This window comes from Stegostoma tigrinum, chromosome 9, assembly GCF_030684315.1.
Source record: "Stegostoma tigrinum isolate sSteTig4 chromosome 9, sSteTig4.hap1, whole genome shotgun sequence".
Taxonomy (NCBI): Eukaryota; Metazoa; Chordata; class Chondrichthyes; order Orectolobiformes; family Stegostomatidae; genus Stegostoma; species Stegostoma tigrinum.
In genome coordinates, this window is record NC_081362.1 from 61,928,597 (window position 1) to 61,942,996 (window position 14,400).

General features: G+C 39.1%; 1 protein-coding gene across 1 annotated transcript in view; it reads right to left on the bottom strand.

The window, feature by feature from the left end:
• The window catches only part of rab3gap2 (RAB3 GTPase activating protein subunit 2 (non-catalytic)), a 94,029-nt gene that overhangs the window by 62,705 nt on the left and 16,924 nt on the right, over positions 1–14,400 (bottom strand). Inside the window, exons 3-5 of the mRNA XM_059648579.1 lie at positions 10,087–10,210; positions 9,527–9,608; positions 167–214 (exon numbers count right to left, since the gene is read on the bottom strand). Coding sequence (XP_059504562.1) covers positions 167–214; positions 9,527–9,608; positions 10,087–10,210 — 254 coding nt within the window. The remainder of the gene's footprint in view (positions 1–166; positions 215–9,526; positions 9,609–10,086; positions 10,211–14,400) is intronic.

The window sequence follows — 14,400 nt, forward strand, 5'->3', positions numbered from 1 at the left end:
AATGAACATGGAAGAATCAATCTTCATCTGTAATTTTTTTGAAATGGAAATAAGACTGTTCACGTATCACAAAAAAAGTTAAAGGTGTCTTATTTAATGAAGATTTTGTGTGTTTTGACCATACTTACACAGATATGAAGAGATCCTCAAGTACAAAAACACTTACCTTTTCTGACTTGCAAGTGGAATACAAATTGTACTATTGATGCATTCTCTGTCAAAAAAGATAATAAGCAATCAGATTAGAAGTCACTTGTCATGTACATCACAGATCAAGTGGAACAAAAGCATTACTAAAGTCAAAAAGCTAAACTCATGGGTTAGTTTAATAATTCAACTAGATACAAGCAGTTCACTCAGACAATTCATATCAAATAATCAATTGATTAAGACTTTAATTTTTGTTCTTATTAAATATGAATATTAAATATTCATAATTATGTATTTAACACAAGATGGATTGCTTGAAGCATCAGGCCCAAAAGCACCAATTTGGCTTTCAAAATCCACCTTTTTGCTTTTTTAAAATTCTTCATTCATGGGATATAAAAAAGGTCAGCAATTATTGCCCATCTTTAATTCAGACTCACCTACATTTCTCAGGTCTGTGTCACAAAAAGACAAGATCAGTTAAGGGTGGCAGGTTCCCTTCCAGTTGGGTTCCAATGAACCAGTCAGTTTTAATGGTTACATGGTCACCGGTAGATTATAGTTTTGTTTTAAAACTTCAAATATTTATTTAATGCAAATTTCATGATCTGCAATGGTGGGATTTGAATCTATTTTCAGGGTTCCGAATTTCTCATCCAGTGACATTACCATTACACCCTAGCTTATAGTATTTGATCATACAATGCCAGAAATCACACAAGACAGGCTGCAGCAGGCAGTTGTTGTATACTTGTATATTTTTAATATCTACTTTATACATTGAGTCTTGTATACAACACAGCTGACACTTCCAAATTTCACAAACTTTGCTTCCTGTGTCATGTTTAAATAAATGGCAACATCACATGTTAATATCACACTGTGAATGCCTTAACAAGCCACTAGCGCTATTTTAATTTTCTTTTCCTTTATTCACTCACGGGATGAGGGCATCGCTGGCCAGGCAGCATTTATTGCCCATCCGTAATTGCCCAGAGGGAAGCTAAAAGTCAACCACATTGCTGTGGGTCTGGAGTCACATGTAGGCCAGACCAGGGAAGGATAGCAATTTCTAGCAAATTAGATCGGTTTTTCCTGACAATCAGCAGTGGATTTATGGTCATCATTAGACTCACAATTCCAGAAATTTATTAAATTCAATTTCCACCATCTGCCATGGCAGGATTTGAACCTGGGTCCCCAGAACATTATCTGGGTCTCTGGATTAACAGTCCAGTGATAATATCACTAGGCCATTACATCTCGAAAAAAATCACATTTTGACATATTGAACAAATTCCCTCAAATGTTTTCAATACTTGTACCCTTCTCCCCCAGGTTCCCCCCACCCCAAAAAACACTGCTTCACTTAGTTACTAAAAATAATCACAGATTTTTTTTCATAAAAATCTTTGAAACTTGCTCTTCAAATAAAGTTCATGTTGAGCTTAGAAAAGGTTTAAAAAATGACTGAGAAAAAAAGTTAAGATGAATTTCTGTTTCTTGATGTGGAAAGTCAGCATTGTGAGAACAGAAACATATTAACATTCAAGGCATACAGAAAGTTTTACAGGTTTATAATATTTTACTGTTTCAAAATGAATTGCATGCAATTCTCTAGGAGGTAAGGATAACTGGAAGGTTTTTAATTGGTCACGCAGGGAGATAAGGGATCACTGTGCACACAGCCAGGGGCAATCAACTGGAGAACAAAGATAAAACTTCATATTAAGCAGAGATGCTGTCAACTGCGCTATTAACTACATGGGCTTTATGTATGAGCACGTGGAGTAGTTATACAACAATTGAATGGTTCTAGGTAATGAGAACAGCTGTGAGGGGCTTGACTGAAAGAGGGAATGTGCACAATAGGTAAGGTGTGTGTGCGCATGCGTGCGTGCGATGTGTGGACATGGGGTGGACAGCCCAAAAGCAGTATTTGTTTGATATAACTGAGTAAGATTAGGGTTCAGAAAAAACACAGGAACATAGCTAGCTTGGTGAAAAATACTTGGAGAGCAGATCCAGGAAGGAGGGTAACTGGCCAGAATAGGAGACAGGAAATCCAATGACAGGATGTCACTTTAATTCATTCACAGGATGTGGATGTCACTGACTAGGCCAGCATTTATTGCTCATGCTTTCTTGTCCAGAGGGCAGTTAAGAATCAACCACATTGCTGTGGGCCTGGAATCACATGTAGGCCAGACTAGGTAAGGATGGCAGTTTCCTTCTTGACAGCACTAAATGAACCAGATTTTCTTCCCTAAAAGGGGGCCAGATGGTTTTTATGACAATCAATGATAGTTTCACTGACACCATTACTGAAACAGCTTTCAATTCCAGATTTATGAATTGTAATTAAATTCTACTGGCTGTCATGGTGAGATTTGAACAAGTGACCCTAGAGCTTTAGCCCCTGGGCTTCTGGTTTACTAATTCAGTGACACTGCCACCAGGCAACTTTCTCCCCCCTTTATTTCTCCATTAATTGATTGGAAAGCAAAAAGAGGAACAGCTTAAACGTTCTGTGGAATAGGCAATTGAAAAAAAACATAATATGGCTGTGTAGCAATTGCACATTTAAATTGAACATTTCAGATGTCTCCCTGCTACTTGCCTGACAGCGTCAGAAATAAATCAGGGGAGCAACGAGCAGTAAACATTCAATTATTCTTATTTTCAACAGAGACAAATCCATTGGAAGAATTTGACATCTTAATTTGACACTAAATTACAAATAATCCTCTGCAAAAGTGTATACGTTGTGTTGTTTTCAAACTGGCCTCACCGCACAGATAATTTTCTCTTGAATAGAAACTCAGCTCCTCAACTTCCATTTCATGCTATCTAATAATTCTACAGAGGGGGTTTTGGGGAATTCTGGAGACTTCAAATTGGCATATAAATTAAACAGCTTTGGGCCTGCTATGTATAGCAACTCCTCCACAGATCAAGGGTCCAATAATATTTTTCCTTTATTCTTTCCTGGGACATGGGAGTCACTGACAAAGCCACCAATTTTTGTCCATCCCTAATTACCATGGAACTGAGTGACTTGTTAGCTCATTTCAGGCAGCAGTTAAACGTCAGCCACTTTGCTGTTTATCTGGAATCATATGTAGGCCAGATCGGCTAAGGATGGCAGATGTCTTCCCTAATGTGACACTAATAAAGAAGATAGATTTTTATGACAATTGGCAGCAGTGTCAGGTTCATTATCACGGAGACCACAGGGTCAGAGAACGACAGTAAATGGACAGAGGAAAAAAAAACACTAGGGATACACAAATAATCAAAACTAGATAACAAAAATAAAAGTCTCTGTATGAATGCACACAACATTTATAAAGTAAACAAGTTTATCATGCACAGTGAAGTCGCCAACTATGATCTGAAAGCCATTATAGAGATATGGCTGCAAGAGAATATTTATTTTCATTCACAGGGTGGCCTAGACAGCGACACTCCTTCCCCTAATTGCCCAGAGGCAGTTAAGTGTGAATCACATTGCTATGGGTCTGGAATCACATGTAGGTCAAACCAGTTAAGGAAAGCAGTTTCTTTCCCTAAGAACCAGATTGGTTTTCTGACAACTGACAACGGCTTCTTGGTCATCACTAGATTCCTAATTACAGATTTTTATTGAATTCAATCTCCACCATCTGCCATGGTGGGGTTCAAACCTAGGTCCTCTAGTAGTATTATCACTGGACTGTTCATCCAAGAGACCCAAGTAATTGTCTAGTGAACTTGCTGTCTCCTCCTTCTCTCTTCTCCCTTCCAAGTTAGGTTGGTTCTTGCTGATGTGAAGATACCTCCTCAGCCTTCCTTTTGCCAAATGCTTCTACTAGTTTCTAAGAGGCACAGGGTGAGTGGCTCACTTATGAAGGACCCTGACCTGTCCAATTCCAAATCACAACATGCAGCTCCTGCTGAAGGAAAGATAAGCTGGTCTTCTTCAGGTTTAAAGAGGCTTGCCGCAGAAATTTTAGAGTTTTTAGCTGCTGATTTCTCTTCTGCCCTGACTAGCTCTTCTCCATCACATCCACAACCCAGTTATCTGACAACGAATTACATAATTGTATTCATCAGAGACCTTTGTCATCAATAATTGGTTTGTGGACTAGGGACCAATCAGCTTCACTCAAACCTCCCCTTGGCTTGAGCTTGTACATTGCTAGAAACCACAGCTACACAAACAAGGTTGACAACTGGCACCTAATTCCTTGCTTTCAAAATACACAGCCACCCTTGAAAATCTTTGGGTTTTAAAGAGCAAAGAAATAGGAAGACAGTCTTTACAGTCTACTTTAAGAATAACAGTACTGGTTAACAATCATATGATAATATAATTTGTTGATTTCAACAAGGATGATGATAGATTTACTACTCTGGTCTAGGATAATAAGCTACTTAAAATGTGTAAATCATGGCCGTATTCTCAGTAGAATTAGAGATATGTGATACAGCATACAGAAGTCCACTCTAGCATATTCATCATGCATTAAATCACTTGAAGTCCTCACTAACCTTTAAAGCTGTATTTAGGCCCTTGAGAAAATTACATTTTTGGGCTAAACTTAGATCTGCAACAGTTCTATGTGATCAGAAATTTATTTTAGGCAAATTAAAACATTTTTCTCACCATCCCCAAATTATTAGTTTCCCATTATTCAAAGTCTGATCTTGAGGCTACAGCATTCAAACTAAACCAAACAAACAATGTGCTGGCAATGACAGGGATAAAACAGGAGAAAAGAGAGAATCTGGGAATTTGGACTGGCAAGCGCAGAAGTTTACCAGGCATTTGGATCAGTGCTACAGAGGCTGGAAAAACTGCATAAAGCGTTAGATCAATTATCTGCCATCTTTCCACTTTGCTCTGGGATTTCCCAGCATCTGTATAGTAGGAATCCGTGCGAGTGAAAAGCATCGACAGATATAATTACAATGCTATTAAGTTTCACTTGTGCAGTATCTCTTTCTGATTGTTCACAGCAAACTGAAGGCAGCATGTGCTCAGGGGAAAGTCACAAAGCTCAGTAGATAATTATAGGAGCAACATTCAAAAGGGGAAAAATCAACGGTAAATGAGTTTTACATTGCTTACTACCAGATATTTTCCCCAAAATGAATAGGTTTCTACTTATTCAATGTGCAGCTGGTATGTAATCATAATTAGGTCCAATAATGAATGTGATTTTTTTTGGGCCACAACGCCTTTTACCTTTGAGTAGTTGAAACGCCTCACAGTCTCAGTGAATGGCTGCTGGATGACAAGATATAAAACCAGAGGATCTGGTTTCTGACACAACTGCACCACAGCTCATGCATCTCTGCAGTGAAGTTCACTAACTGTTGTACTTCTACCAGAGCTTCAACACAGCAAGCAATTCAAATCTGGCACAGCATATTGGTATCAAACAACCTTCAGAGGAGAAAGAAGATGGAGGATGGGCTGGTGTGGCAGGAACAGAGGAGCCACTGACATATCCAGGCATAGCTCTGCACGCTAGAGGATCCTGCGACAACTTCATCCTTATAATTTTGACTGAGGGGAATACAAGCTCAATTACCCTCCTGCCAGTGAGTTCCATGGCACATACACAGCATCTTCACATACCTACCCTTCCTCACAAGTGCTGTGGCCATCTTGAGGTGGGCCCCCAATGCCATCACCTCTGCTTACTTCTCTCCCTGTGCTAATCTCCCAACTCCTTGCAAACAGAGTAGAAGAAATATTTCAATGCAGTTGAATGGAGTATTTAGTTACCAAAGTGGCTGCTTGCTGAATGCTTTCCAGATTAAACCACCATTATAAAAAAACCATTGTTGGGCATCTTCATCCATTCTTTACCTCACATTTTGGCAGGCCACTCACGGAAATAATGGATCTTGCACCTTCAGCATGAAGAAATTACTCTGCCTCTGGTAATTTTGACAGTTCATTACATTTCCTTTTTCTGCTCCACATCCACCCACATAATGGGCAATCTAGGGAACCTCTGCAACTGTGTTCAGCTTAGAAAAGCTGGATACCTCCCTACTCCCTGCAGAGTTTTCATACATGTCTCCAGATCTACTTCTGCAAAGTCAGCTTGCACCATCCTTTCTATCTGTGATGCTGGGCCCTCTCAGGTGAGAGTATTGTGCTAGTGGAGATGCATGTCATTTAATGGTGTTTCTTCAGGGTAGTGCTCCTCCTGATGTTTGGCCAGTCTCCTCCCTATCTCCCACTGTACCTGCTGCAATGCCCTTTCAGGAGATCAAAAGTAAAACTAATCAGCGTGGGCTGAGCTGACTGAAAGGTGAAGTCCTTGTATTTCTCTGATCATATTTCTCCTACAGGTAAGCACGGTTCTTTATACTCATGTCAGAGGCAGCGACAAATGTCATTTTTGAAATTTCACCGGTTGTTATGACACTCTCTCTTATTAGGGGAAAACTGAAGTGAGGGTACCTTGCCAACTGAGGGCTTACTCCTCTATTGCTGTCACCATGTCCAAGGATGCCTCTACATCCTTGTTTCTACACCTGACCTGGGATTTGTACTATCCTGCAGTGAAAGATGAATCCACATCCTCCGTGCCTCCCTTCAGCTACTCACCATCTCCATGATCTGCTTTGAAAGGTTGGCTGGTTGCCTCTTTCCTGCCATTTTCTGGAAAAAAAATGTCTGTGTGCTCACCATTTCCAACATCAAGGTCATCTGCTGTAACCAGGGTGCTGTCTTTCATCTTCCTCCTTCTTTTGCTTCAAAGCTCTGTGGTCATAAACACCATTCTGCCTTTGCAAGTACTCCCCATGTGCCTTCAAAAGGCTCCATATTTAACCCTGCTTTGGACTGGTCATAGAGACTTCGAAATATACAGCATGAAAATAGACCCTTCAGTCCAACTTGCCCATGCTGACCAGATATCCGAAATAAATTTAGTCCCATTTGCCAGCATTTGGCCTAAACCCTGCCTCCTGATGTACCAATCTAAATGCTTTTTAAATGTTGTAACTGTACCAGCCTCCACCACTTTCTGTGGCAGGTCATTCCAAAATGCACCACCCTCTACCATACAGCATCGAAACAGATCCTCTGTACAACTCGTCCATGCTGACTATGTTCGCAAACTAAACTAGTCCCACGTACCTGCGTTTGGCCCATATCCCTCTGAACCTATCCTATCCATGTGCTTATCCAAATGTCTTTTTAAAATTTTGGAACTGTACCTGCATTTACCACTTCCTCTGGCAGTTCATTCCAAATGCAAATCACTCTCAGTGTAAATAAAACACTGCCCCTCATGTCTTTTTGACAATTTTCTCCTCTCACCTTAAAAATATGCCCTTGAGCTTTGAACCACCCCGTCCCCCCACCCTAGGTCGAAGACACTGGCTATTCACCTTATTTATGCCCCTCATTACTTTCTAAACATCTTTAAGATCACCCCTCTACCTCCCACACTCCACTGAAAAATATCCCAGTCTATCTTCATAACTCAAACCTTCTATTCTTAGCAACATCCTGGTAAATCTTTTCTGAAACCTATCCAGTTTAATAATATCTTTCCTAAAACAGGATGACCAGAACTGCACACAGTACTCCAGAAAAGACCTCACCAACATCCTACTTAACCTTAACCTCATGTCTGAACTCCTATACCCAAATGTCTGAGCAATGAAGACAAGCATGCCACCATATCTATATGTGACACAAATTTCAAGCGTTGTGTAACTGAACCCTTAGGATGTCTCTGCTCTATAACACTACCCAGGGACCAACCATTAATTGTATATGTCCTGTCTTTACTTGTTTTACCAAAATATGATACCCAGCATTTATCCAAATTAAACTCCGTCTGCCACTCTTCAGCCCGTTGATCCAATTGATCAAAATCCATTTGCAATCTTAGATAATCTTTATCACTGTCCACCATACCATAAACTTGTGTCATCTGCAAACTTACTAACCACATCTCCTAAATTCTCATCCAAATTCTTTATAGAAATGACAAAAAGTGGGGCCAGTACCAATCCCCATGGAACACTGCTGGTCACAGGCCACCAGTTCAAAAAGCAATCTTTCACCGCAACTTTCTTTCTCCTACTGTCAAGCCAATATAGTATCCAATTGTCAAGTTCACCTATTTGGAACCTTGTCAAAGGCTTTAGTTAAGTCCAAATAAACAACATCTACACTCTGCCCTCATTATCCTTTTTATTTACTTCCTCAAAAAACTCATTTAAGTTTGTGATACATGACTGCCCTTGCACAAAGCCATGTTTACGATCCTTAAATCAGTCCTTGCCTCTCCAAACACATGCAAATCCTATCTTTCAGAATCACCTCCACCAACTGACCTATCACCGATGTCACAGGTATACAGCTCCCTGGTTCTTCCTTATAACTTTCCATTCACTATTCCAAATTACATGAATCTTAGAGTTGTGAAATTGGAAAACCCTTGCAATATTCACACAAAGCTACACTCACTACACCAGAAATGAAGTTCTTAACACACAGTCCAAGTTTCAACTTCGTATCTTTTAGATCGGTTACTACAAATGTACACTTGTTCCAATTTGCTGCAGTATACTTGATCATTAATTATATGGTATTCAAACATCAAATAAAGCTATATGGGGGTTCTTAAATTTTAAAAATATAACTGCAAAAGAGATGCAATTTAACAAAATTTATTCATAAATAACCATCCAGGGTCACAACAAATCAATACCAAGTGCAAAACAGCTCTCCTTTCCGCATGCAAGTATTTCAAGTTACAAGTGCCTGTGAACTGTAAATTGATTTTAAAATATAGCCCGATTTATGAAACGTTTTCGACAGCATGCAATATCATGCAGATGTCCATGAGTGCCATTTAATCAGTCAAACAAGTACACAGTCTTTCTTCACACCATATTGGGATTTGATTTTTGTTTAACCCCTTAGTCACAAACTATTCTACGACTAAAGCACGCAAATTGAGTTGCTCATAAGCCACTGCTAATCAAGTACATCTTAATGATGTGATCCTAAGGGGACTCTGAATTTAGCCTCCAAGGCATCTGCTTTTTCCCTCCTCTATGGTATCCTATGATTAAACATCAGCATGCAGGAAATCATATTGCAAAATACAAGTGATTCATGGTTTTGCAGCACATGACATTGGGACATCAACATAAAATCCAGCAGATTTTTTTTTGCAACATGCGAACATTTATTTGTCAATTAAACAAAATTACATTGAAACAAATTTATGTAATATATGGTGTGACAAAGATTTACAAGTTCTTTGCTTCAGGCAATCGTCCATTTAAATAAATGATGTGATCAAAAATATCATCATTAACTCCAGTACTCTCACTAAACTATACCTACCCTTCTTCAACGCTCAAGATACCACTCCATGTAACACAATACTGCATTTCATCTTGAGCCTTTTCATTAGGCTTCCATTTTGCTTAAAAAAAAAGAAAATTCATAAATTAGAAGGCAGGCTATTTCTGGAAAGGTCATAAATTTTACAAGCAGAGCACCATAACAATAAAAATTAAATTACACAATAATTAAAATCAGAAAATGTTGGAAATACTCAGGAAGAAGTCAGGCAGCACCTTTAAACAAATAAATATTTCAAGGGTATATGTATCAGAACCAAGTAGTTAATGATAATGGGAAGTATTCAGCTAGTCAGCAAAGCAGGGAAGGCAAATGCAAGGAGGGGGAAGAATGAACTCACTCTTCTTTCATTGATATTACTTGACCTAGTAAATATTTGCAACATTTTCTGGAAATTCCCCAACCCGCCACTAGCTACAAGCGATTTGCTTTTGAATTATCCGGTATTATATCCCACTAAAAGTAAATTTAAGCCACAAAATAAAAATTTAAACATTAACTGTAAGTAAACAAATATTCATAAAGGTGCTAATACTTACGCACTAGAAATACAGCTTTCTGATCCCTTGCTATCACCATAAGATCATTTGTTGGTGACAGTGAGATCACACAGTCTTGAAGCCATGACAATGCAGGAGTGTTGCGTGTAGAACGATCTTCCCTCTGCAACAAATTTCAGAACTTAAAAGTAAATATATTGTTAGAAAAATTAAACACCTCCCAGATCATATGACTGCTCTTTCATTAGAGACAAGTGGTGGCAGTTTAACCCAAGGTTCACCATCCCTCAAGTGAGGAAAGAGTCCTTCATGGTACCACTGCCAGTATGGAAACTGAACCCACACTGTTACTGTCACTCTTTACTGCAGACTGTTGTCCAGTCATATTGGCTGATGTGCTTTAATTATAATTATTAGTTTTAATAGTATTAGAAACAGAGAAAACTTTTGAGTCTGTCATTATTATATGTGTCTATGACGTGCATTACCAATGCTATTCAAGGAGAATGACTCCAAAAGGAATAACTGAGATGGCAGCCACTCTAACTTCCCCGACATACTGGCCTTGAATGTGAAGATAATTTGCTGGCCTTTACCTTTACATTGTCTGCAAACACAAGCCCATAAACTGCTGCAGAGAAGCACATCTAAAAAGGAGTATGCCATTAGTTAATGCATTTATTTTTAAAAGTAAAGTTGTTGAATATTCAGGAACTGACTATGTCACAGCAACGCAAATTCTGCATCCGGAACCTAAGCCAAAAGACAGATAATCATTGATATTGCTAGGAGGGGAACAGGGGTGAATTGGCAGCCCGCTTTTCAACATCCCTTATTGGCCACAAAGATTTAGTATTCTATTTAGCACATCTTAATTCAATAAATATGTAAATTAACTAGTTCACGAGAAACCAGTTAAGGAGGCAATTTAAAGGTTCTTCTTGAGTGAAAGGAAGAACAGTTTTATTACTTGTTAACACCAAGAAATATAAGTTACAGAAACATGCAAAGTTTTAATTTTTCTACTGGACTGTCGCAATTTAAGATAAAGAGCATGCAGTTTCAAGTGCTTAAGGCGTTCAAGGTGTTAGGCTTTTACTTGAAACTGTGGATAGTTAGAAAAGGCTCGGATCAGTAGCAACTGTGAATATCGCAGGTATCAGAGTTCTTGGTTCAGTATAGAGTCAGAGACATACAGCACAGAAACAGACCCTTCAGTAAGTGGATCAGTGATAATGGGAACTGCAGATGCTGGAGAATCCAAGATAACAAAGTGTGGAGCTGTATGAACACTGCAGGCCAAGCAGCATCTCAGGAGCACAAAAGCTGACGTTTCGGGCTGATGAAGGGTCTAGACCCGAAATGTCAGCTTTTGTACTCCTGAGATGCTGCTTGGCCTGCTGTGTTCATCCCGCTCCACAATTTGTTATCTTCACTAATTGGATCTTTCTTCAGAGTGGTGTTATCACTGGCTATGTGTGCATGCGAGAGCAAAACCTCATTACCCAGTCACACATCTATATTTCGCCTCTGCCAAACAAAAGCTCCTAGAAATACAACTGCTTTGTGTATCCCAATATCAGAGTTCCCTGTTTTCAAGTGTATTAATCTCAGAAGTTTTTTTTTCCAAAGAAAACAAATCAAACTCAAGGTACAGATCTAGATGCCTGATTTCAGTTACTTTGATAACATGTTAATTTGAGTTCAGACTAGTTCCTGTTTATTGATTGTTTCATGAAGCTTGGTTCAACCTGGGGGTCAGGGCATCATAATAACTATTTTTAAGTCAGCGTTTCTTTTCCCTCTTTGAATCCATTTCAGTCAATGAAAATCCCTGGCACTAAAGGGGAGGTCAGAGGTTCAGCAGTTAGTACTGTTGCCTCAGTGTCAGGGACCAGGTTCAATTCCACCCTCTGGCAACTGCTTGGAGCTTGTACATTCTCTCTATGTCTGAATGGGTTTCCTCTGGGTGCTCCGGTTTCCTCCCACAGTGCCAAGGTGTGCAGGTTAGGTGGACTGGCTATGCTAAATTGTCCCACAGTGTCTAGGAATGGGCAGGCTAGGTGAATTGGCCATGGGAAATGCAGGGTTACAGGGACAGGATGGAGGGGAAGAGAGTCTGGGTGGCCTACTCCCACACTGTAGGGATTCTATGATTAAAATCGGATGATGAAAATCAAAAACTGATAGTCCATATTTTATTACCATGCCTCACCTTAATAAGTTAAATCAAAAGAACTGTGGAAGTAACAGTGCAAGGACCAAGCAGAAGAAATTATTGTATAATAAAAATAATAGGTGAATTCAATGTATCAGGTGCAGAAACAGATATGTTGAAAGGGAATAAACATTGGATGAAGAGGAGAAAAGTATCAGCAATAAAACAAAAAGATAAATTTACTTCCTTTACAATGTTCAACAATTAAAATTTCAAGGAATAGACTCCAAACTCAATGGTAATTTTCACCAGCAGAAACTGACTGACAGTAATTAACAATGATCAGGGTGCTTCAAGAATGTGCGAACTAAAACAGGTCATGTTTAAATCTTCCATGGGGTCTTACATCATACCTATCACCCACGATTCCAGTGAAGACCAATAAGCCAAAAGAACTAAAATTTACCAAAGGAATGCAATAAGAAACCAATGCACAAAACTTCTTTTCATAACTTTTGCCTTAAAAAATCAAAATGAACGAACATGCATAAACAGATAAATCAGTTAATACATATTATGAATTACACATTAAATTGCAAAGAATAATCCGAGATTAATTTGGCAACCTACTCTGGACATATGGCACTTATTTCAGGCATAATCCTTTAAAGGTTCTGTACTTCCTCAGTAGACCTCCAGCCCATTTTTCTTTAAAGATTCAGCCACTGATTCTTGTCTGACTGCAGCTTCCAAATAACCTAGTTCCAGGGCTACAATCCTCAATCTTCAATACACAGTATAGTTCTCCAGAACCTGACCAGCTCTGCTTCCAACAGTCTGAATGGTGTGGATTCATCACTATTATCCTTATTTGAACACTCCATGGTGTCTTTCCAACAAATTCATTTGTGGGTGGTGGGCATCACTGGCTTTCTAATTATCCATCCTGAATGTCCTCAAGAAGGGTGGTGAGCTGTCTCCTTGAACTGCTGCATTCCATTTGGTTTAAATTTACCCACTGCACAAGAGATATTTTTCCAGGATTTTGGCCAATGACTATGAAGGAGCAGTGATGTGGTTCCAAGTCAGGATGGTGCATAGCTTACAGCTGCCAGATAGCACAAGTTTGGAAGACGCTGTCACACGAGCCTTGTTGCAGAGTGAAAGAAAATATTTGTATGTCTGTTTGAAAGGGTTACCACTGAGTGCAATGAATACCAACCACACTGATGCGGTCATAAGGAGTTAGGGAGAGGGAAAATGTGGATCTTTTGGGAGAAATAATGTACTGCTTATTTTTGTAACCAGAAGAGTTGCAGAGATGCATCTTGATAGCTCTAGTAGGCTCTTCTCATTAGATCAGAATGTGACACCCCTCACACACAAATTGCCATCTAAACCCCTAAAGGACCTACACACTGAAGCTAAGGGTGATAGCATACACAGCATGGTACTCTATACAAACTGCTAAAGAGACAGACAAAAGACAATGCAGTGGTTAGGGCTTTCACCAGACACAGTTCATACCAATGCCGTTCTGCAAAGTAGCATCACAAGGCAAACAGTTCCCAGCTATTACAATAAAAGTATTTGTTTTTAAAAAATATATGCCACTTTCACAAAACGTGCCAAACCAGGAGACAACACAGAGGAAAAGAAATGAGAGACTACCCACACAAAGAGGTAAATGAAGTAGAAGAGTCCTCACAAAATCAAAGTTTCTGAAGGGAATTCAATGACCCATTCCAATCATTTAAGCACACTGACATTTGTCAATGGGTATATCACAAATTTCAAGTTGAACACAGGAGCAAGTGTTACAATATTATGAGATAGTGAGATTTGGTTAAAAAAACTCTTTACATTTGACAGATATTCAACGGCATAGTGAGAGGCAGTGTACTTATTGTTCAGGAATGCAAAGAGCAACTATCCAACAGAGGAGAACAACTTCTAGAAAACCTACGTACACTTCACAACCAGGAATTTTCAGTTCTAAAATATAAAGACATCCATTGGCCTCTATCTCATGCAAAAACTTGAAGAGCATGAGCAACAAAAATTGAAAGAACAGTCAGAAGATTTTATCAGGCTCCATTATGTCATAGCAGAACCTAAATGAAAAGAAAATCTGAGGTTAAGTTGGAAGATTTTTTTTAAGAAATGACAATGAGTTAGAAAGCAGTAACTACACA